This window comes from Tubulanus polymorphus, chromosome 1 (assembly GCF_964204645.1).
Source record: "Tubulanus polymorphus chromosome 1, tnTubPoly1.2, whole genome shotgun sequence".
NCBI lineage: Eukaryota > Metazoa > Nemertea > Palaeonemertea > Tubulaniformes > Tubulanidae > Tubulanus > Tubulanus polymorphus.
Window position 1 is genome coordinate 29645574 of NC_134025.1, and position 23092 is coordinate 29668665.

Here is a 23092-nt window from a genome sequence, read left to right on the forward strand (position 1 = left end):
GGACATAATTAAAAGAATGAAACTTAAATCTATACGGAATAGTCTCTCGGAAATCATGCTTAAAACGATAACTCAAACGAGGGATGGGGTGAACTGAAACGTGAATAACACTTCAACGCAGTACTTACAAAATACACTGATCACCGTATAGAAATCTGTTCAAAAAATATTCGTTAGCAAAAACAGAAATTGCCACATAAACAACAAATCTTGCCCATTCATTAAATCATGGGACACACAATTTTGGTAGTGCATACCGGTAGGTCTATAAGCCTGACCCAAAAAATCTCGGAAGCAGCTGATTCAAGTTTAACAATACATTACCATGCCTACAGATCAGGAACATATGGTCATATAGAAATATTGTTAAACATGATTTATTTCACAAAATGGAGGAATGATTTTTCCATCTGATAACACAAAATTCAATTCAAAATCCGTTCAAAATTGTCAAATTCCCCGAGTCAACCCTAATTTTTCTAGACTTTTCCATGATTTCCAGGTCAGTGGCCACCCTGTATAAACAAAATATTGCACTCAGGGCGTTCAAGAGGTTTCAAATGAAAACTTACACAGATATATCGACGTTTTGCGAGCCACGTTTTCTCGCTAACGCCGGTTTTAAATCATTTTCTGATTTGTCTATTTCATCAGGAGGAGTTATAGGTCTAACGAGTGAACACTGTTTCTCGTCTGGTGGAGTAGAAGGAGGGGTACCCTCGTATACAGGTCGCGCCGGCGCCTGCCGCTTCTTTTTCGTATCGAACGTCGGTTTAATGATCCGCGAGAGGGTTTGTGATTTTCTCTGCGGTGGCGCTGCTTGATGTTTCGGACTGGCTTGATTTGAATTCGGAGGTGTAGATAATCGCGCTAACGTCATCGGTTTCTGCGAGTTTTTCTTGAACAATCTCGACGTCGCCGCGGCCGCAGCAGATCTCTTGTCTCCTTCGTCGAACGACGTTTTAGGCGTGATTCGAGGTTGATGTTTTAATGGCGCCGGTGGTTCGCTGGCCGACCGTGATTTTTTCAACGCAACGTCGTCAGTCGAATTGTTGGCGTCGTTTTCGGGAGAATCGTGTAATTCGAACGGACCGGTGTTATTTAAAAATGGATTCGTAGCATCGCTTTCCGTCACTTCAAAAGGAACCGAGCCGTTCATTTCATCTGAAATGAAAAAAAAAAAAATTTCCTGATTTCGCTGATCCATAAGAACCCTGTTTAACCCAGCAAATATGTAAGACATTGATGGAAACTATTTGATTTTACACGCGATATAGCAATCTCAACAAATTTCCCCGACTTTTCCTTCATTTTTAGCCTATTTTATACAAAGTACCCTTACTATTTCCCTGACTTTTTAAGGAAAAAAAATGTCCTTGACTTTTCACCGATTTCTCTGATTTCCAGCCACCCTGTTTCAGTTACCTGAACTATTTACCTAAGATTTAATTCATTCTTTGCTTCAATGATTTTGCCTATTTTTTTGTTCGATGTTGTAAACTCTTTTTTTTTTCACAGTGATCTCGACGATGACGACGACAAGTCGCGTCGAGTTTCATCATCCAAGCGTTATACAGTTTCCTGCACTTCATCAGAAATGTCGAAAAATAAAACTAAGGCTGGCAAAATACGGCGCACAAAGAGACGTAACAGCGGGGTGCGAGTAGTTCGTTAATTGACAACGATTGCGCGAGGAAACGGTAAAAAACTTCGAACGATCATTCGAGCTGTTAAACTTCCTGGATCGAAATCGATAAACCAGTTGGAGAACGCGGCCCCGTAATTGATGGAGGACGATACTTCTTTAACTGTTTTCAAACAAAGGTCTCGAAAAACGTCGAGAATATTTTTAACAACACTTTTCAAAAAACACTTCGAAGCTTCTGAAGTGAGTGACATGCTCGCGCATGAAATGATTAAGTCGTAACAAAGCAGACCAGACTACCGGACTACATAATTGTAGTAGTTCCTCCTCAGAATTTGTGTAATTTGACATCGAAAATAGTAGTTTCATTGAAATAATTCTGATTTTGGGAGTATTTTGATATTTTAGAAGTAGTTGAGCTCTTAGATAGAGTAGGTACTAATAGTAGTAGTTGTAGTCTGGTGTGAAGGTAATAAACTTGTTTAAACTGTTGTTAGCATCATTTCAACCGTAAACTGTTTCTCGCAGCTGAGAAGTAAATTTCCATTTATTTCTTTGGTTTGTAAAATGAATTTTATAGCGCGATAAACTGTTAAACTGATGATGTAATAGTAACGCGGGCAGATGCATTAAACCCATAAATATCACTCTATTAAACAAACATAATTCAAACGTTGAGTACAAGGAAGAAAACTCTAGGAAACCTTATATTCATCATGTGTCATTCATTATTGATAAAAACTATCCCGATACAGTAGACTCCTTAGAGTCTTACTCCGTAGCGTTCACCGAGTTGACCAGACGAGACAATTACAAGGTTTACCAAAAATAGACAGTAATATTCTCGGATTTGGCTGGTAAAGAGGAAACTGCCGTATTGCCGGTTTAGTGCGAAGAATTACTGGGGCAAAAAGTGTCGAAGAGCAAGTTCTGTAAGATCGTTAATATAATTGTCATAAGGCGTGTTGTGAGTAAGAGTAAAACCCGGCAATCAGCGAGTAATTTATCAATTAATAAGAAATGATCAGAAATGACAGTTTCGACCATTAGGGTTCAGCTATAATTGTACTAAAGACACTTTTACCCGGTAAACCGCATTATTAAACAATCACCGAGCGTTGAACGAATTCGCGAAATTTCTACTCGCCGATAATTGTATAACGAATCCCGCGAGGTCTGAAAGCTACGTTAAGGGCCACAACGCGAGGCGGAAAGTAAATTCCGTAAATGGAAATAACAATGCGATTGTAATTTAGCTATTGTGAGCATTAAGTAGTTGATAATAGACTAACCGATACCCCCTACCCAGTAGAACCCGATTCTAACTATACTCCAGCACCCGGCAGCACTTTTTTACATCTTCGGAGCCAACTAAAAACATTTATTCCATTATAACCCAGATGTCTGGTGTAAAAAATGAAATTTGTCCGTGTGGTATTTTAGGAGACACGGTGGTGACACAGGCAACTATGCTACAGGCGTATTACAGATCTTATCCTGTTTATTTAAGTGTTTGCTACAAACTGGATTTATTACTATTTCGACGCAACCCATTTGTTCCAAAATGTGTACAAATCCTGTTTCCAGGGTCTGAATAATCCTTTTTTTAAGAAGGGTGACGCAGACCTTTTGTCAGTAAATACAGACAGACATATGGTTTATAATCATCGGTGCTCGAGGGTGACAAATAGGATACTACACTACCTTCCAGACAATATCAACATTCACTTTACTAATGGTGAAATAATTGGTGTCGATGCTTTTTTTTATTCGAGATATGATTTAGATCTTTAGGTTCTAAAGGTCCTCAGGGTTTGGGTCTAAAAGGTACAGAGGGTTTAGACGAGAAATATCCGCGTATGATGATGACCAGAGAAATCCCACAATAACAAAGCCAAATTCTATATCAGAATGATTATATTTGAGGAGCGACGTTTCGGCTAACAACTGTTAACAACTCATCAGGCGTACCTAACAGTTGTTAGCCGAAACGTCGCTCCTCAAATACAATCATTCTGATATAGAATTTTTCGATCTTGGTTTCGTTATTGTGGGATTTCTCTTGACAGAGGGTTTAGGTTCGGGTAAGCTTGAGTATTTGAATCCCAATTTTTAAAATCATCACTTCTACACATGCCCGAACGAACTAATGATGACCTTCACAAACTACGGACAAATTTCATCCCTAAAATTTTGAGAAAAGTTTTTTTTAACCAATAGACCAATAGAATGAATACTCACTGTCGATATCTTCATCTTCATCATCTCTAGCGATTGAAGCGAGTTTCGCGGCGAGTTCCGAGAATTTCTCCGCTTCCTCAGCGTTGACTTCGACGTCGTCTTGATCGAAATCATCGATATTACCGATATCTGTATTACCTAAACTCATTAAACTCGCCACACTCTGCATATCTTCATCTCTACGAAAATAACAACTCATTTATCAACAAAGTAGATTTACAGCGTTAACAGATTTACAGGGGGCAATAGAAACGGCACCATTTTGTATGCCAGACCAGCTTCATACTTAATCAGAGACAAGAGGGTACGAGGTAAGTTTTATTTGGTGCCTGATGAGGGTTAAAGGCTTTGCTGATAATTGAAAAAGCTTGTAGAGTTTATAGTAGTATAAGAATTATCTAAAAACCCACAATAGTAGATTCATAAATCTAAATAGATCTAAATCCCAGAAATGTTCACTGTTTCTGTGAAGAAGGGATTTGGGTCAGAAAAATAAACTTGTAATATGATATTGCAATAACACAAATACAGTATTGATCTGACGCAAAATATATTCAGAAATTGTTAAAACATCTGAGATGATAGAAATCTATTTGACTTACGTTGCTTTTCCTTCTCTTATAAATACACAGCTCAATGTCAGACATATTGAAGCCGATACTACTTTCTTCGTGGCCGGTTTCATGTTAATTTTGAGATCTGTTTGAGTCGGAATCTGATGAGCAAACTGTTTCATATTGATCGCTTTACTCGCTAACACTTTCTTATGACCTTTTTTATCGACCTGGAAATAATCGCAATACAAATATTACTTTCCCTGAAAACATTACATAGTCGAAATTCCCTAATTTTCCCTACACGCAAAATAAATCTGAAATTCCACTCCGTAAAAAGTTAACTGTACTAGGGGTTCGTGATACTTGGAGATTCTAGAATCTGAGGACTTTGAGCAGTTTTATCATGAAGAGATATTATCAAAATTCCAAATCTAATGAGATCCACATACGTGTAAACAAAATTATAGCGAGTTACTATATATTTTTACTGACTGAACCAATTACTTCTTAAAACATTTCTTGGGACTTTCCAAAAACTTAAGGATTCCCAAGGAATCAAATGTAATTTCTCAAATTATGACGAAAAAATTAGTCGCTGGCAAATTTTTTCAAATTTTAGGAGTTATAAAGGAACGAACGACCAGGTTTCAGTTCCAGAATCAGCCACAGAATATTGCGATGGCAGCACTTTACAGTGACTAATAATTACATCTTCGATAACGAACGTCCATTCTTTATCTTCGAATTCGTCTTGTCTCGATTCGCGAAATAAAGTGACGGTTATTTCGATGTTTTCGGGAACGGTCCATTCAACCGTGCCGCGATACGGATTCTGTAACGACGGTTGCCACAACTGCGCCTAAAAATAAATATTTACAAATAGAGCCATTAAAGAATGCACCGGTAACCATCACAGGGAGGGTTCAGTTCCCTAAACACGTAATGCTGAACGGGCATGGGGTAAGATGAGTTGAAAATCAGTGTAGAGTGGGCATACATTTTACATATTTAATCAAAAATCTCAATATTATAATCATCAACAATCAAGTCTGATTCCACTGTTTTAGCTCTAACGTTAAAACTTTGAAAATGAACTAAAGAGAGGCTAATTGAACTCAGTGTATATAGGTCCAGAAGTCTCACAAGAATGCCTACAGGGCCGCGAATCAAGAGACTCGTTCAGAATTCCAGAGTTATGAGGTAAATATTCGAAGGAAGTTTGTCGTTTAGTAAAATGGAAGCAGTAGTGAGTGGCCGACATCTCTTTCATTTACAAATGGTTTTATTAACCTGCGTTCCTTTTCTTCTGCTTCTCCTCGTCCAAACAATGCTCAACTTATTCGGCTGCCTGAAAATATAAAACCATTCAAAGATATCAGAATCGGAAACTTGTACAGTCCGTTCTAAATCCATTTAATACTTGTGACAGATGTCAAATACAAGACCATTTCGACAATTCAATCGATGACGATTGTCAAAAAGCTCTCATCAAAAAAGTCGTCCACACGTGGCGCATCGGCTTAGAAAAAATTACCGAGGTCTGTTTTATTATTCGAAGACAAATCGAGATAAGACTTAATGAATTAGAATTAAAACGGTCATCATTAGGGATAGGTTTCATAAATACACAGCTTGCAAGTTGGAATAGGTCGGATTACGAGCACTTGTTGCATCGTTGTCGGTCATGTTTTAAACTTATAAGTACGTACATCATTAATCATAATTTACATTCATCCAAAAGTACGCGAAAACTCGACAAACATATTCATATAAAGATGATATGTGACATTGATGAAGATGGCCACATGAAAACAGCTTGTGTTTGATAATCTTAAACGCCCACGGTTACCGAACAATAATAAAAACAGTTAAATGTTTGAATAGAACGTCATAAAACATCAATGGTCGATTTTGACAGCGAGTAGAAACCTATTTATATTTAGCAGCCGTGGCGTTTTCGCGCGCGGCCACCCGTCCGGTCGACATCTCCCTCTCTCTTTAATACGAAATGATCGTTTTATAAATTTCAAACCGGGGGATACGAACAACCTGTGCATCGTATAATACCGGCCAGGTGAAGCCACCTGCATTTCACATTATCAAACGCGGAAACAAAGCCTATTTTACGGCAGTTCTATTCACAGTTCCGAACAGCTGACAACCTCATTAATACATTTACGGCTTCGGAATCTTTTAAATACTTATTGAAAATACATTTGTCTTCATTTTGTGTTCAAACTTTCGGCTTTCTTTGTAGAACTATAAACAACACATCTCTTAATGACACAATTTTAACATGTGTTGTATATGATATTAGATGTAGCCACCGCAGCCCGACCGACGCAACTGTTTCAGCCCATATGGTACTAAGGATACTCGGGTAAAAAAATAGAGATGTAGAGCAAAATGAACGCGGTAGTTTAGAGAAATTCAACCAGATGGCAGCACCTCTAGTCCTCGATGACAATTTTTCATTATGACAATTCTTTTATGTCTTTTCATGCGTTATCCATATTTCTTAAATACCGGAAAGATCTCTCCTGAATTGATTTTAATTGTTTTTGTTAACACAGGCAGGGGCAGGATTTAGCATAACGAAAATGAGTGAACACTGGTATTTAAAAAACAGAATTTCATCAAAAATATGGTACCGTGACCAGGTATAAACAAAGTTACATAAAAGGAAACTTTGAAAGAAGTATTCATTGAAGAGAAGTAGTCATTGAGGGACAGGTACACCATGCATCAGAGCAGACACACTGAGTCACCCTGATTCTACATTACCATTTCATCTACTAGAGATGAGAGTACTACATTCAGAGCCATAACCATTTTACTCTGTAATTTATTGAAACCTTTCTTGATCAGATATCACTCTCTAGAAGTTGGAAAAGATTCAACTTCAGCCTAGTTTATTGTAGCAGTTCAGTGATTACACAGAACCCTGCAGTTTTCACAGTTTAGATTTTGACTTTATGGCCGAAACACAGCTATTGAACTGATTCCTGGATGAAAATTACTCGTGGTCATAGATTCAGGTATCATCTTCAAACGCATTTAATCATTTTTTAATTATTTTTCTCACCATTTTTTGGTCGTTTCTACCGTTAATTCGGTATAAGAAGCAGTAAACTGGAATTTTGAGGCTCGCTTTCCGACGCGCTGTAATCTTTTCCATACACTCATCTTAAATCTGCATCTAAAACACAACAAATTCAAACATCTTTAATATTCCTCCAATACGTGGTGCTAGTGTCATCAAGGATTGAAAATAATAATAATAATAATAATAATAATAATAATTATACCGGTAATAGTCAGTTGTATTGCGCAGTTTTTCATGTAAAACTAAGTTCAAATGCAGATATGCAATCCTCCAGAAATACGGTTGAATTGAGCACAAAACACTTTGATTTTAATGAAAGCAAGTGACATATTTAACACGGTACGTGAAGAGTCAACAGATCTATTCCAAAGTAAAGGAGCAACCAGTGAAAATTGGGGAGGTGAAATGTTGGCACAGATAGTTTTTTATGAAGATTAGGGTTGTGGGGCCGGGGCACTAATATATTTCTTACGTTCTCTAGTCAGTTAGGCTAAATAAAGATTCCATGAAAATCCCTGACTTGAAAATACATAAACAATGTTCTTGGTTTACTTTATTAAGAGTTAATGAGGTCAGATCCATAGTCGAGACTTAGGAACAGAAGTGGTCTCAATCTTAAGACTGGACTATAGAACTGATTATAGGACTAAGATGGACTTACACCGGTTACCTCTAAGCCATGATGACTGTGGAAACAGCCCCGAGTCTGAAGTCAGTCACCTGACTGCGGTTAGGTAACACAATTGGATATTTTCGAAAAACCTATCCGATTAGGCCTGATGATAATAGCTAAGCACCCACCACTGACGACAACTCATTGAAAATGCCTTCTAAATCAGTGGCCATGAAGTTGAAATATAGAGCGATGTCACAGTGTTGCATTAGATCCAGTTAACAATGGTTCTGCACATGTTCTGATTCACTAATTTACACAGCTCACAACTTATAAAATTCAAGGAAAGTGTGGAGAACAAGAAAATAGAGCGGACAGACAGAGCAGTATTCGAATCTGGGCCAGCATTATTGTGCAGAACACAATCTGTCAATTTGAGTGCACTACTTTGAATCTGCACACACTACAGTACCGTCGTTCGAGACACTTTATTACATAATCTGGGCCTCTCTTGGTAGAGAAAAGAATATAATAAATGAGGGAAGGATAGTGGTCGATTGGTATTCGTTGTTTTTTGAGATGCTGATACTGAGTGAGTCTCTGAGTCTGAGATAGAAACGTCGCGAAGAAACCGTATCGATTCATATGGAAGAGATACGGATGCTAGAAACATGAGATGGACCCACAGTAAAACACTTCACTGATCCCTCCATTTAATCAACCTCAATCATTGTATCTGATAATTACCACTATTCAAAATAATGCGTAAATTGTATGACAGGATTTTGACAATCTAATGTGTATTTTATCAGCGAACTTCGAACCCGGAAACCATATTACATTTATCTCCATCTGGCGGCTGTGATGGGAACTAGGGCGGCTCCGAGAATAATCACGCATCAATAAATAGAAAGATATAGCAGCTGAGCGGCAGTCGCTGACCAATGGTCCGACATCTCGAACACAGGGATATGTGTATAGATCGAGTATCCCAGTAAAATTATCTCGTGTGGTAACTTGTACCCGATCATCCACTTTTGCATTTTGGAGAATCAGAAGTACTCAGATCGGAGCGCCAGGCCGCGAGTGCTACGGCAGTTGTTGGTCAGTCGGGTTTATCTTACCGGGTAGAAATTATGCAGCATTTCGGATGATAATGTGCTTCGTCTCTCAGTTTTTCAGGTCGTGTCTCGAGGGTCGATTCTGTTGTACGTCGTATCAGACAGTATTTCACCGACACATCCTCAGTCGGGCAGCGGCAAATGAAAATAGTGAAAACTGAGAAATATATTTTGTTCAGAATACAATCAACATTATAAATAGACAGTGAAATAATATTCTTAAAGCCGTGTTCATTTTTGGGGATTTCAAAATGACTAGGGTCGGATCCAAGCAGGAATTGTCAACACTCCTGAATAAGTCAGTTATTTCCGAACGAAGCGCAAACGTTTTAATTCCACAAAATATATTGATACGATGAGGCAGCTTTTTGGAATTGGATCGAATAAAATATTCATATATTCCACCCGTTCATTTATCCGTTAAAACTAGAGATTTCGAATGACTAAATTATCAAATTCCTTGTCCAAGCTAAACTCACTCCCAGCGCTTTATAAAGACGACCGACACCTCTTCTTTGTTTTCGATACTTCGCCCGTGAATTATGCTTAAACATGTTCGAGGTGATTTTTTCAAACTGTTTTAAGGTGCGTCCCCGCAGACAACTAAGGCTAGGATGGTAATACCCGTATCTCATGACGCACATGACCACCCTATCGAGTAAGTGATCATACACACGATACTCTCAGGCCCCAGAGTCCGCGGTTCAGTAAAGGAGCGTCCGATGCCCTGATGCTATCGTCCTCCCCGGGCGGCCTTTCGCCATCCCTGTCACCAGCATATTCACTTTAAGGGCTACCACCCCCTTACCACCACCACTCTTTTTCTACCCGTCGTCTCACAGCCCACAGAAGCAAGCTAACTCGGAAAAGGAAGAACTCTAATAAGAGTTATTTTGGATTTATACGCCGCGGTCAGATTCGGATTTGGATCCGAGCACAGCGAATTTAATGAGACCATTTTGTCACTGCCGTCGCCGATTCAGAATAATTACCCAAAGCATAAGATAGAAAATTGAACCAGCGAAATTAAGAATTTTGAAATCTACGAATGAAATATATGGATTCTATCTATCCAACGAAAACCAAATTATTTTATACCTCGTGATTGAGCAAATGAATTTTGAATTTTGCCAGTTATGAATAAATTAGAAAAAGGTTGAAAATATTGAGCCATTTGACAACCACACGCTCAATGTATTTACTTGGATTTCACTCAAAACGAATATAAGTCCTCATCAGCAACAAGTTCTTTTAGTTACAGCATATTTTTGCAACCAACGAAATGAAAATATTTCTAAAGTATGGCGACTTATTCGACCTGTTGTCGATACCACATTTACAGCGTTTATTCACTCGGCATTTTATCGCAACGATTCAAGCCAAAAAAAAACTGTGATACGAATACAGTTACTTTCATCAACAATTTCAAAAGTTAAGTACAGGGTCTGTCGCTTATGGACTACGATCATCAAAATCGGGTTCGACATTATCAAAGCTTTTTCATATTCGGTGCATAATCACAGAGTTGTATCTCTGATTTTCTACATAAACGGAATGTGCACAGAACGTCATCAAAGATTTGAAAACCGCGCATCAACGCACTGACACGTAATCAAAATATTTATCTTCCTTTAATCAACGGGCCTGGAAAATAACGATAGTACATCTGTCTAAGTAAAATTCACTAGTATCCTTCTGAAATTCGATACTATGTACCAAAGCCGCAATATTTCAAGAATAAGTGCATATCAAAATGTACTGACATATGCGCATTCGATCGAAATATTTGTATAAATCAGCGCCAAATCGAATCCAAGAGGAATTCAATACGCACACTTACATTAAACGGAGATAAGATTTATATGTTTTAATTACCTCTGTAGAATTTTATTCCGTTCGTCTGGGGCCGCTTCTCTCCGCCCGGAAAGGAAGTTAAAATCAAACTTTGGGCGATTCTAATTCAAGTGCATGTTGGTCTAGCACTGTGGATCTAACACCCCAGAAAGATATAACGTTTATGAACTAAACCGTTATATTCAAACATATCTAACACCCGAATCGTGGTCAATGGTTCGTCGCTGATCCAAACCACTCGGACAATGCCGTCTGAATTGGACCAGTAGTTCTCGTCTAGTCATGATTCAGTCACCTCCGTCATTTGATATTACTCTCCTAAAGCTAAAAGTAAAAAATGTCCCGGCATCTTAAATGAGCGACAGTAAACAGTAAACTCAGTCGGATTAATGGAAGTTCGGTAAAACTGAAGAAAAATTTAAAGCCCGAAGTCCGAAAGTGGTCTTAAATCTCAAGACTGGTCTTAAGTTGTTAGGTTGGCTATAGAACCAAGTTGGTCTTAGGCTGGTCTTAAGTCTAAGCCATGACTATGGAACCGGCCCGGAGCCAGTTGCACAGTCGTGGCTTAAGTCCGAAAGATGGTCTTAAATCTTAAGACTGGGGTTCGAACCCGGGACACCCCTGTACATCCTCTATTCAGCATCAGGACCTTCTGAATCAGTATCAGTAATTACTGGGTTTGAACCCGGGACACCCCTGTACATCCTCTATTCAGCATCAGGACCACTCTGAATCAGTATCAGTAATTACTGGGCTTGAACCCGGGACACCACTGTACATCCTCTATTCAGCATCAGGGCCACTCTGAACCAGTATCAGTAATTACTGGGTTCGAACCTTAGAGACGATCAGGAGGTCATCGGCTACATTTACCGAAAGCATGAAGAAAATCAAAACAATGATTTTTACAAGAGAAACACAAATCTCATGTAATTAATCATGTAATGTTAACACCAAAAGAAGGACTAGACTCTAAAAATCATTCTAGATTTGTCAAAGTGCTGAGACGTAATCATAGTTTCTAAAAGATCCACAGTCCATAGTTTTCCCCATATTACACCAGATCTCGATAGAGCCCGAGACACTATGTTATACATCATCATGTAAATTTAAGAAAGTCCATATTAGAATTTCGTTTCTTGTTCCAATTTACTCTTATTCCATTTTTGATTTTGGTCAAAGAGTATGGCGGTATCAAATCATGCGTACAGGGTCAGACTGTCCATGAGGATACTAGTTGTGATAAGTCAGACAAGTCATGATTAGGTATTAAAGCAATTCACTAAGTGAAAAACTGCCACCTTCCACTTTTTTCCGCATTAAGCGTTAAATTTTGCTTAAGCCTACATAAGTCATGTCATCGTTGATGCCGGTCCTCTGATAGAAGAAAAATAAACTCATAAGAAAAACCATTCAGTAAATGATAATAATAATAATTGAGTTTATTTAATCACAATGCGATAAAAGTGGATAAGTTTTCGTTGGTATAAGCCCATCCGATTATAAAAAGCTTACCACCAACGATTAGGTAACTAACTTACCTACCTTTGATACGAACCCCAGTGCTGAAACTCGCCGCCGGCTAAGTTGGTCTTAGACTGGTCTTAAGTCTAAGCCATGACTATGCAACTGGCCCCAGGGCAGCATCACAGACGAGAAAACAATCGCTGCAAAACGAATTTTTTGATATAGCACAAAACACATTTTAAGAATGCAGATTCGTTTACCGAAGTGTCGCTTTTCAATGCGCTTGCGACAGCAGGGATATCTACCGTTACGTGCTGCCCCTAGATAAAACGTTGACAGTTGAAGTGTGAACTAACTTTTTACTCGCATGCCACAGTTTGCAATAACCCATGCGGCTTAGTTCACATTTTCACCGTCAATGTAATATAAAGAAGCAGCACGTGACGGTCCTATAAGGATACCGCTGGCGGGGTAGGATTCACTGTTTACATTTATTGAAGGTGAAACATATTGATTCGAGCATCATCTTTGATCATAAAACATTACTTTTTGAAGTAAAGATCTTACTTAGGAACCGTGGACACAGGTTTTGGATTCCTAGCTACAGTGTAGGCATGTGCCATATCATCATCATATACCATCTGAACTTGCGAACTGAAATTCCCGCCGGGACATACTTTTCTAAGTGGGATAAAATCTTATTTCCAAGATTCCCATTCTGAAGTGCGCAGCTCCAATAAAATCGAATACACGTATATTCCTGTTTTTAGTTTATTTTAATACTTGAAAATGCTTTTACTACAGTTTTTAAAGTCATTTAATAATAAACACTCACCCTCAATAAATAGCACCTTTTTAGTTAGAAGAGTCACACACTACTGTAGTCAACTATACTCTCACTACATACAATATCACATCTAATTTGATCATTTCCTAAAAATGTGATAACTTTTATAATTCATTAAGATATGAAATAAATGTTTTGACACTGAATCAGACTGTTGTAATACCGTACAGTGATAAAAATGCATACATATTACTAAAACGTGGCTTTCCTTAATATTAGTGTTTATAAAACAATGGTTATCAGTAAACATTCCATATATCAGCCAATCTTTTGGCATAAAACCTACACTTTTATATGGGGGGATTAAGGAAATATACATATTTATAACAAAAAAGCTCTTCTCTAGTAGCATAGTACATAGGATGTCATGAGGCAGAATCCTTTTTTTTTTTAAATTTGAATTCACAAAGGCTGTCTACCAGTGCACTTTAAAGCGCTCATAGCGAAATAAAACATTTTTTACTGGTTAAAAAGCCTGGATTCTCAATAAATTAGGAATACAAAATATTTACAAACCATTTTTACCAAACAAAACATACTGAAAAGACATAAAAACAAACACACAATCCACACAATTCTTCTTATTATCAAGAAAGCTGGCGAATAATTCTCTAAGAATTCGGAAAGACTTCCCAAATTCCACAATCCTCAACTCAGTATCCTAATGAATTTAATATCTAGCGCCAACACATCGGAGTAAGCCAGAGACTTCGATCTTGCCTCTTTAGAACATCAAACCATTTTGCTTAGCTAAAACCTATTGCAATGGAGTCTTCAGTTCTGAAAAAAACTGATTTAAGCTGGTTTGACTGAACTTATGTCTCACAATATCCTATATAAGTTAAACACAATCGATAGTATCGATAACACATCGTAATGAAATTATATACAGGTATTGAATCAATCTAAAATATGTTGAACTCTAAGAGTTTTGTTAAAGCAGTGATATTACAGCTTATATATATATATATATATATATATATGGCTTTAGGCTACCGGGTATATCATCTTTATTATAAGTTGGATTAGAAAATATTAACAATTGCTTTATTTTGGAGGTTGTTTTGAATAGTGATACTGGAATATTGCCTATCAACTGCCTACACAAATTGTCACCACCACATTTAACCTTAAAATTACAAATGTTTATTCTTATTTTCATATCTATGTTTAAAAATGAGGGGCACCGGGAAAATAATTACATTCTCCTTTATACCTAGAAAATCCAAAAAGTTCATTGGTGGATCTATAACCCAACTTGTAATACAGAGGACATTAACTGATCATAATCTCAGTTGAAATTCATACACAGTCATAGACATCAGTGAGGTTCTCTCCCACCCACGGTAGACATCAACCTGCATCATCAAGTATAATTGTGTATATGGCAGTGCCTTACAGCTCTACTGGGAAACAAGGCTGTTTCTAAACCCTTCAATTTCCTAAAAATATAATTAACAGTGACTGAGATTTATCAGAACTTTTATGGTTTTACAATTTGAGGGATTGAAGATTTATTGTAATACTTACATGGTCAAAAACACATATTCATTTATTCGTCAACAGGGGCATGCTGGGCAGTAGTGTCCACCACCTGATCACACAGACCATCAGTTGATTCACTCAACTCACCGCACGCCTGTACTTCGTTGGACAACACCTCTGAGAAAGGGAAAATAGTCTATTCTTAGTATTGATATGATGGGGATCTGTCACAGTAGAGTCAGAAGAGTAGGATAGAGGGAGCGTCATTTCCCTCCTCCCGTGGTTTGTAATTCATCAGAATCATCACCCGTGGTCTACATCATTCGTAAATAATATCTTATGAGAATAATCTCACAGGATAGAATTTACCTACTGTGACAACGACATATCGTATAACACAACCATATATACCTGACCAGTTGAACTGACCACATCGGTGATTTTAGACTTGGTCGATAATAATCACTTTTTAAGTAGTTTAAACAATATTTTCAAATAAACATCCACATATTTTCTATGATAAAATAGAAGTAATATATGTTATGATAATTTGTTAATTCCTATGAGTAGAAACGCTTTTTTGAAAAATAAGTGATAATCTCAGCAGTATAATTACAACATTCTACCGCCAGATGGCTGCACCATCTAGAGATCTCATAGTGCACACATCAACTTCGCGACATGTGCGATAAAGCACAATAGGAACAATACACACCTGTTTTAGACATACGTGAAACCATTATATTCATAAAAAGATAAATAAATAAATAACTTACCAATAGATTCTGGTTTATCACAAGGCGATTCGCTTCCTTCAACATCCAGACTTGCCTCTGAGTTATCAGTACATGGCTGTAGATCATCACCAGGAGGAGTAGAAGGAGTTTCAGCGTCAGTAGATATGGAACTATCAGCAGTGGGTTGTTGTGAAGCCGGATCCACATCTCCACTAGCTCCGGAATCAGGCTCCGTCTCATCCACCGACGAAGCTTCGTCGCAAATCAATTTTTCTGGTTCATCTTCCGGGCTACTCGCTCCTGGTTCATTACAGGGCGTCAAGACTGGTGCTTCCCCCTGTTGACACGATGACGCTCCACATTTATCATCGATACTCGATTCATCGTCGGGTATATATTCAGCAGATGCAGCAGCGTTGATATCGATATTCTCTTCAACCGATTGAGAACTGGAGACGTCTTCTATTTTACTCTGTTCGACGGAATTGTCCGTTTCAACCGATGCAGCCCCAACAGCAGATTCACATTCACCAGCTAGATTATCATCAGACCCTTCTAATATTCCACTTTGTCCTCCATCCTCCAATAAATCATTTTCATCTCCCTCTCCTCCTTCTAATATCGGTAAATCATTTACCTCATCCCTCAGACAATTCTCATCCACTGAATCATCAATCTCTTCTAATTTTTCATCAATTAGATCAGTTTCTTCGTCCCTCTCACATTCTACAGTTAACTCACCATCAACTGTATCAACCGGCTCATCAGTTTCTCTCTCATCCACGTATTCATCATCGACCTCAACCTCCTCCTCATACGTCTCCTCATCGAAGTCTCCGTAAACCTCTTCGACCAATTCATCCTCATACATATCATCATCATCATCTTCATCTTCATCTTGATTTTCGATGCGAGCTCGGTTTTCGCGATCGGCGTTTTCGACGTCTAAATTAGCCTCGACGTCGGCAGCCCAGTCTAAAACTTTCATATGATCGACGGGAGTAGTCATTACGCTATAAGGAGTATCAGGAGTATCGGGTTCACTGTTTGTGATTAGATTTCCGTCGATATCTAGTTTTAGTCTGTACTGTTCGATATCCAGATCTTCTTCGTCTGTATTGTAGAAGGAATCGTCATGGTAACTCTTTTTACCGGTATCCGGTTGTTTCACCATCGCGGCTTGTTCTGATTTCTCATCCGCGTTTTCATCTATTTCGTGTTCGGGAGTTTTTTCTTTGTAGCTGTTTTCAGCCGCAAATCGGACACTGGCCGTTCCCGGCGGACTAGACGCTGATAGAATTTCTGATCTATCGAAGACTGGCTGATCTCTGTGACTGGCGAACCGTCCACTTCCTGCTCGAGCCCGTGGACCAGATTTCTTCGGCGATATCGCCCCTCCACCTCGTGGGCTGATTGGACTGTGACCCCCGCGAGGGCTGATAGGACCGTGTCCCCCTCTTTGAGGAGGCGATCGTTTTTTCGCGTAATCGTTGTCGATTTTAACGAATAATTTTCGTTCTTTAGTTTCGATCGTTCGCCCGTCGTCGCTTCCCGATGAAAATCCTCGACTACGCGATGATGTATTATCACCGGTCACCGCGGCACCTCCTCGACCTCGACCTCGATTAGACGTCACCGGTACACTCGTTCCGCGACCTCTCGGACTCGGCAATCTACCGGAACCGACTGAAATCACAAAATCACAACCATCAATATACAAGTTAAGGATCATATCAAATCATACTATACAAAAGAAAAACAGATTTGAAATGTTTCCTTGAGTCGTAGTTTATTCAACATTTTGACAATATCCTAATAGTCATCTTCAGGAACACCCTGATAATACAGTATTCCTGAAGATGAATATTATGATATAATTGAAAGGTTGATCTTCTTATACTTTATACTCAGATTTTCAATGATCTATAATAAGCCCCATGTTTCGTTCCCAGTTGGAATGCCAGAGGTTTATAAGAGACACATCCAATAGATTCAGACCATCATTTGAAATGTTAGCAACAATTTTCACAACATTTTGAACTAACTATCAAAACTGCAACTGTCCACGACCTCTAACGAAGCGACAGTGATCTGACTATGAGTGTGCAATACACATTGAGCAGCTATTAGTAAATTCGGTGCTAAAACGAGGAAATACAATGCTATACTAATAATGTATGTATAAGCAAACATGAAAGGCGAACTATCGAGATCTGATACTTCAGCATCTATAAATCTATCGTCAAGAGTTTAAGAGATACATGCCGTTTATTCAAACACAAAATGCATGAGGTTTTCTAATAAATCTGTCTCATGCAAGTATCAACTAAGGAAAACGTTTTTCTTTTTAAATTGACAAGCATTTCGAGATATAAGCCTGCTGAAAACAGTATGGTTCATTCTACAGTAGACTGCGTTTGCCTCGGATTTTTTGGGACAAGTTAATTCATTCCAGATATGCAGATTCTGGGCGCATGGATGGGTCATTATCACCACGAATTGGATCATTAAAATTTGTAATATATTGACGCGATGGGGCACGCGATAATCCGAGGTAATCGACTACGGGATAAACAGCGTCTACTGTATCAAATCGGGTGGAATATAGAAATAATATATTAGTAGAGAATAAGGATCATGGAACTAAATAAAAAGTGAATCGGTTGTAAACGAAAGAAAAATAATCATCATTTCCTAAATAAACGACTCGAGCAACTGCAGCAGCAGCAGCAGCAGCAGTGGCAGCTAACAACAAACACAGAACCACTTGAAGCAGCTGTATGAAGTATACCTTTAACCGGGACGTCGACTCGAAGACGTACATCACGACTTACTGAATTGCTACCCACAAAACGACCACTACCAATGCGGCCAGCTTTATACACAAAAATCATACGATCAGTATACGGCAGGAGATATCCACAAAAATATTACCGGTATCTTAATATTCGTATTGAAATTTAGTAACTTTCTTTTCTCAAATTTTCTATCCAATTAGGAAATACAGATATAAAGAAGAGATGATGAACGATGAAAAGTAATAGTTGCGAGAGAATAAATGAAATAAATGAAGAGATGACATCTGACAACAGTTTGATTTATACATTAATACCATTATATATATATATATAATATGTATCTGAAATTACCTCTTGTATTCTGATATTGTACACCTATTATTGTAACATAAAGTATGTCATATTCAGTACTAATGATCTTATACGAATACACAGAACCACAAAGGGAACTGAGAAATGCACAAACTCACCTGGTCGTTTAGCTGGTTCAGTTTTCGTGTCATCGCTCCTGCAATTAAAAAACATTGAATGCAAATTCAACAAAATCACATGATAAAATCTCTAATCAATTTGCTATTCTGAACAACCCCTCAAAACCAGTCTGGATGACCAAAAATTGAAGGAATGGTTATCAAGTATGGACCATCTAGATAGGCGGGGGGTGTAATACCAGGCACTGAATCTGTTCCGAAGTTCACACTCTCGAAGGTCGAGAATGATTTACTTACCCCTCGTTTTTATCGAGATCCCATTCTCTTCTCCAATCTCCTTCTTGATTTCGTTGTCTTTCGATTCTCGATGAATCAATTTGTTCTCGTTCTTTTTTCCACTCGGAGTACGCTTGTCTCTCGCGACCGGTCATTCGTACGGTTAATTCCATCTTCGATCGAGGACCGCCCCTTCCACCTCTCCTCGCTCCGCGCTGAAAATCACTCGGTTATGTAAAAATCATGTTAATTGTTTTATCGGGAGCCCCCCGGGTATAAGGGTATTGCGCATGACATTAAACCTTAGTTTGTTTGCAAATCAAATAACGTGAGAGTTAATCTAGAACTGTGGACCCTGATTAATAGACAAAAAGCCGATACCTGTCTATCGTGGTTTATCTGTTTCGGCACGTTATCAAAATTTGCTCCTCCGAAATTGGACGGATGACGGCGACTTTTATTGGCCGATTGTTGTTTATCGTCTCGGTCGTTCTCGGTCGCTGCCGTCTCCGTTTCTGAATTATTACTGAACGCGTTATCACGACTTCGATCGGCGAGGAAATTATAAACCGGGTCCGGAGGAGGTCCGCCCTGAAAACAAACAAACCACATCACGATCAGATTAAAATAAGATCAGAGTTTTCGATGCATCACTAGTATGAATCCTGTAATAAGAAGAGTTTATACCTCCTGATTAGGTGAAGGAGGAGGTCTGTTGTGTTGAGGTGGACCGGATACGGGTCTCGGGCGTCTGACGCCTGATTCCCCGTCTCGTGTCTGTCTCATCTGAGGTCGTTTATCCCAGTCTCCCGACGCTCTGTGATCCTGTTTCGTCGAGGAACGCTGATCCTGATCGCCGCCACTCGGGAATCGTTTTTGCGGCGAATGTCGTTCGTCGCGCTCGTTGAAATTCCGCGGAATCATCTGCGGTCGTTTGGGTCGCATAGAAACGTCTGATTTATCACTATCATTCATTCTTTTTGTCACCTCCTAAAAAACAAATATTCAAATGAATGTTACCTTTCATCTATATTGTAAATTTGCATTCTCCACTTACTCATCAATTCGTTGGTTATCTCTTTAATCTATACCTTTGCCCCGGTTTCACAGACATCTCAAAGAGTTAACAATGATTATCCTCAAACTGAGTGACACCCATCGCATAGTAACAATGAGAAAACACGGTAGTAACTGATAGATTTCAAAATGTTCACAAGAATTATTTTGCCCCCCACATCTATTGAAGAACTCCACCTTTGTTTTTAGAATTTCCAAAACGTAGTATAATTTCTGAACTTTCATTTTTTATGTTTAGAAAATTTCATTATTCAATAAACTAGGGCCTTGAGATGGTTTCAAACAGCATGAGAGTATACACGCTATTCTACAACTAAGATTCTTTACTAAAACTTACCGATGCTTTAAGCGGTTCTTTAGTCATTTTATCGAGCTGTCTTCCTCGTCCCGAAGACTTTGTCTGAGCCTTTTTTCTTTCTTCATTTATCACGCCCTGAATTTGATGTTGAAAGATTTAGAATTTCGACGATTTTTTCGGAATGAAAATGATAAAAGCCTTTATCGTCGACGGATATTCTAACCTTCATTTCTTTTTTAGCCGAAGGGGTTCGTCTGTGAGTTGGTGAATTTGAATCTATTTCAGCCAGTTGAACGGAACCACCTTTAACACTTTCAGCGATTCTACGATCAGCTTCTACCTCCTGAAGACAGAATCATTCATTTTGCGATTAAACCAAAACCGTAACTAAAACCGACGCGATTACAACTCCTTTCTTACCTCGTGTCTCTTTTTCAGGGCTTCGTTTTTCTTTCGAATTTCCTCCATCTTTTTGTTGAGAAGAGCCTCTTTCTCTTCTTTGCTCAACATGTCTGGACTTGTCTGTAAAATTAAGAGCAGGAAATAATGTTCCATTCATAGCTATTTTTGTCATAACTATCAATGATAAAATACGAACCTGTCTAGCCGATTGTGTAGCTGACATTTTGATATGTTTGGATTTTCTGTGACTTTCTTAAAACAGAAAACTGTAAATAGAAAAGTAAAGCATTTAAACACCTTCCATTTAGAAATGGCATGATCTAAACTAGCCTATTGGTTCCTGAGACAAACAAACATTCCCATCATTTGCAGTTGATAGGGCCTAGCCTAAAATTAGAATCGCTGTTTTTTAAGCTTAACTCTCTAGGTTAAATTTGACTGGTAGGCCTTCCACTATCTCTACACTCAATTCAGTCCAACGAATGTGGTAGATCATAATATTCAATTTCCTGATTATAATCACGATTGCTGTGAGAGTTTACTGATTGTGAAGAAAGAAATAAGTGAAGAAATGTTCCACATTTGAAGCAGTGAAATATCTGTGAAAAATGTTTTGCAGACAGACAGTGGATCTTATTGCAGCACAGGTTAATGGAGTACACTGACTCACACTGTGTCGGATAGTCGATGGTGGATGAATGGATCAGACGAGAAAGAAGAGAGTAAGACTGTGTCAGTGTGTGAGGAGCCGAAAGGAAAGGCGGGGGAGATTAGGACTGGGAGTGAGTGAGAGAGCTGCCCCGCCCCAAGATGGGGTGTCGCAACAAGCAAATAACAGATACAAATAATACATCACCAACTGAGTTCACATATCACCTTTAAAAATGCATCAACCTGTTATTAGAACGCATTTACCACTTCTTAAAAATGTCATCGAATAGTCTGAGCATGTTCTGCCGAGTCTGACTCCGTTCAATTCAATTTAATTTGTTGATCCTTGCAGTAGAAACAAGTAGCTTATGATTTACACCAATACACTATAAATTCTAGAAACATGATATAACTAATGTATTTGAAAACGGAGATTAGAAATGATTTACAATATTGTAACACTAGTTTACTGAACTGACACGAGAGGGGGACACTCTACGGTCTAAGTCACAGAGTACTACTGAACTGAGGAATATTTTGGATGGTGGCTATTGGTTTATGGTGCTAGACTCCAAATATGTGTAACGAATGTGTAAAGGAACAGTATCCGAATCGTGTAAGTCTTATACTTATAACAGATATCCTTTAAATCAAGTATTTGAATAGGCTACTACCCAAATCTGATAGGCTAGGGGGCGACACTATACGGTGATTAATAAATAAATAATCTTGCGGGCTGAGGCTAATGCTCGGCGTTCTCAATCACTTAATAGGGTTACATGTAGAGTTTGAATATTAACTCTTATTTCAGGAAAATATTTGTATCGAAAGCGGTTCGTATAGATTGAACTATGCGGGATGTGCCGATTGTCAGAGTAAAGAGATCAAGACCACTAATTTGATAAAAGAGGAAGAAGACAATGAAGAGACCATAAAATATGAACGTAAGATCAAATTTAGAAAGAATGTAGACTCTATGTATGAGAGTGGCAATCGAAGAGAGTGGTGGTTATCCAGGGTACAGTTGCTCAAAGAAAACCGGCGGATAAATATTATAGTAACAATAAACATTTGATTTTGAGATGTCTTATTGTGAATGCAGTCTGGTGTGATAGTTCGTAGCACGCCGAAATCATCATTGAGTTTTGATTACCATTAGATAATAAATATGAATTTGTTTTTTCAGATACATGCGCTGATTGTAATCATGTTATCGCTAATCATGAATATACGTTCGAAGTAGATGATGATTTCCAACATTACACGATGATGTGTGAACTGTGCGGATGCGCTGAAGATCAAAGAAGTATTTTACCGTATGATCCTAGAGCACAACAAGAATTATTCATCTAGATATTCCTTAATGCTTATATCCTCCAATTCGAGTGAATCAATCGCGGCAAAGTTTCCTATTTATTTATTTATACTCTAGAAAAATAAATTTTGTTATACGAGAAAAAAAAACAAACTTTTTTGTTATTCAATT

At 38.4% G+C, this 23092-nt stretch overlaps 3 protein-coding genes across 7 annotated transcripts in view; 1 reads left to right on the plus strand and 2 right to left on the minus strand.

Moving 5' to 3' along the window:
- Window positions 1-11188, minus strand: part of LOC141904268 (EH domain-binding protein 1-like) — a 54213-nt gene extending 43025 nt beyond the window's left edge. The window contains exons 1-8 of one of the 3 annotated variants that reach the window (XM_074792862.1): window positions 11159-11188; window positions 9287-9440; window positions 7529-7636; window positions 5734-5791; window positions 5153-5302; window positions 4489-4670; window positions 3887-4065; window positions 573-1164 (exon numbers count right to left, since the gene is read on the minus strand). In XM_074792862.1, coding sequence (XP_074648963.1) covers window positions 573-1164; window positions 3887-4065; window positions 4489-4670; window positions 5153-5302; window positions 5734-5791; window positions 7529-7629 — 1262 coding nt within the window. In that variant the 5' untranslated portion in view covers window positions 7630-7636; window positions 9287-9440; window positions 11159-11188. Of the gene's footprint in view, window positions 1-572; window positions 1165-3886; window positions 4066-4488; window positions 4671-5152; window positions 5303-5733; window positions 5792-7528; window positions 7643-8909; window positions 9008-9286; window positions 9441-11158 lie in introns of those variants that run through there. The other 2 variants (XM_074792854.1, XM_074792846.1) reach the window with 2 other exon arrangements.
- A 2190-nt stretch (window positions 11189-13378) lies between these two features.
- On the minus strand, window positions 13379-21910 carry LOC141909419 (uncharacterized). 3 transcript variants are annotated; one of them, XM_074799852.1, is made up of 13 exons: window positions 21832-21910; window positions 21152-21221; window positions 20974-21075; window positions 20777-20896; window positions 20593-20688; window positions 19866-20168; window positions 19560-19769; window positions 19200-19393; window positions 18942-18979; window positions 18465-18548; window positions 15713-17359; window positions 14982-15113; window positions 13379-14883 (listed from the first exon to the last, which is right to left on the minus strand). In XM_074799852.1, the coding sequence occupies exons 2-12, from the start codon at window positions 21176-21178 to the stop codon at window positions 15004-15006; spliced, it is 2931 nt and encodes a 976-aa protein (XP_074655953.1). In that variant the 5' UTR covers window positions 21179-21221; window positions 21832-21910; the 3' UTR covers window positions 13379-14883; window positions 14982-15003. The 3 variants fall into 3 exon arrangements, with proteins under 3 accessions (XP_074655953.1, XP_074655952.1, XP_074655954.1); XM_074799851.1 differs by having other exon boundaries at window positions 13379-14893; XM_074799853.1 differs by lacking the exon at window positions 18465-18548 and having other exon boundaries at window positions 13379-14893.
- Window positions 21514-23055, plus strand: LOC141909455 (protein Churchill-like). Its single transcript, XM_074799854.1, has 4 exons — window positions 21514-21677; window positions 22072-22222; window positions 22418-22550; window positions 22793-23055. Exons 2-4 carry the CDS (start codon window positions 22184-22186, stop codon window positions 22957-22959), a joined length of 339 nt encoding a protein of 112 aa, XP_074655955.1. The 5' UTR covers window positions 21514-21677; window positions 22072-22183; the 3' UTR covers window positions 22960-23055.
- The last annotated feature ends 37 nt before the right edge of the window (window positions 23056-23092 follow it).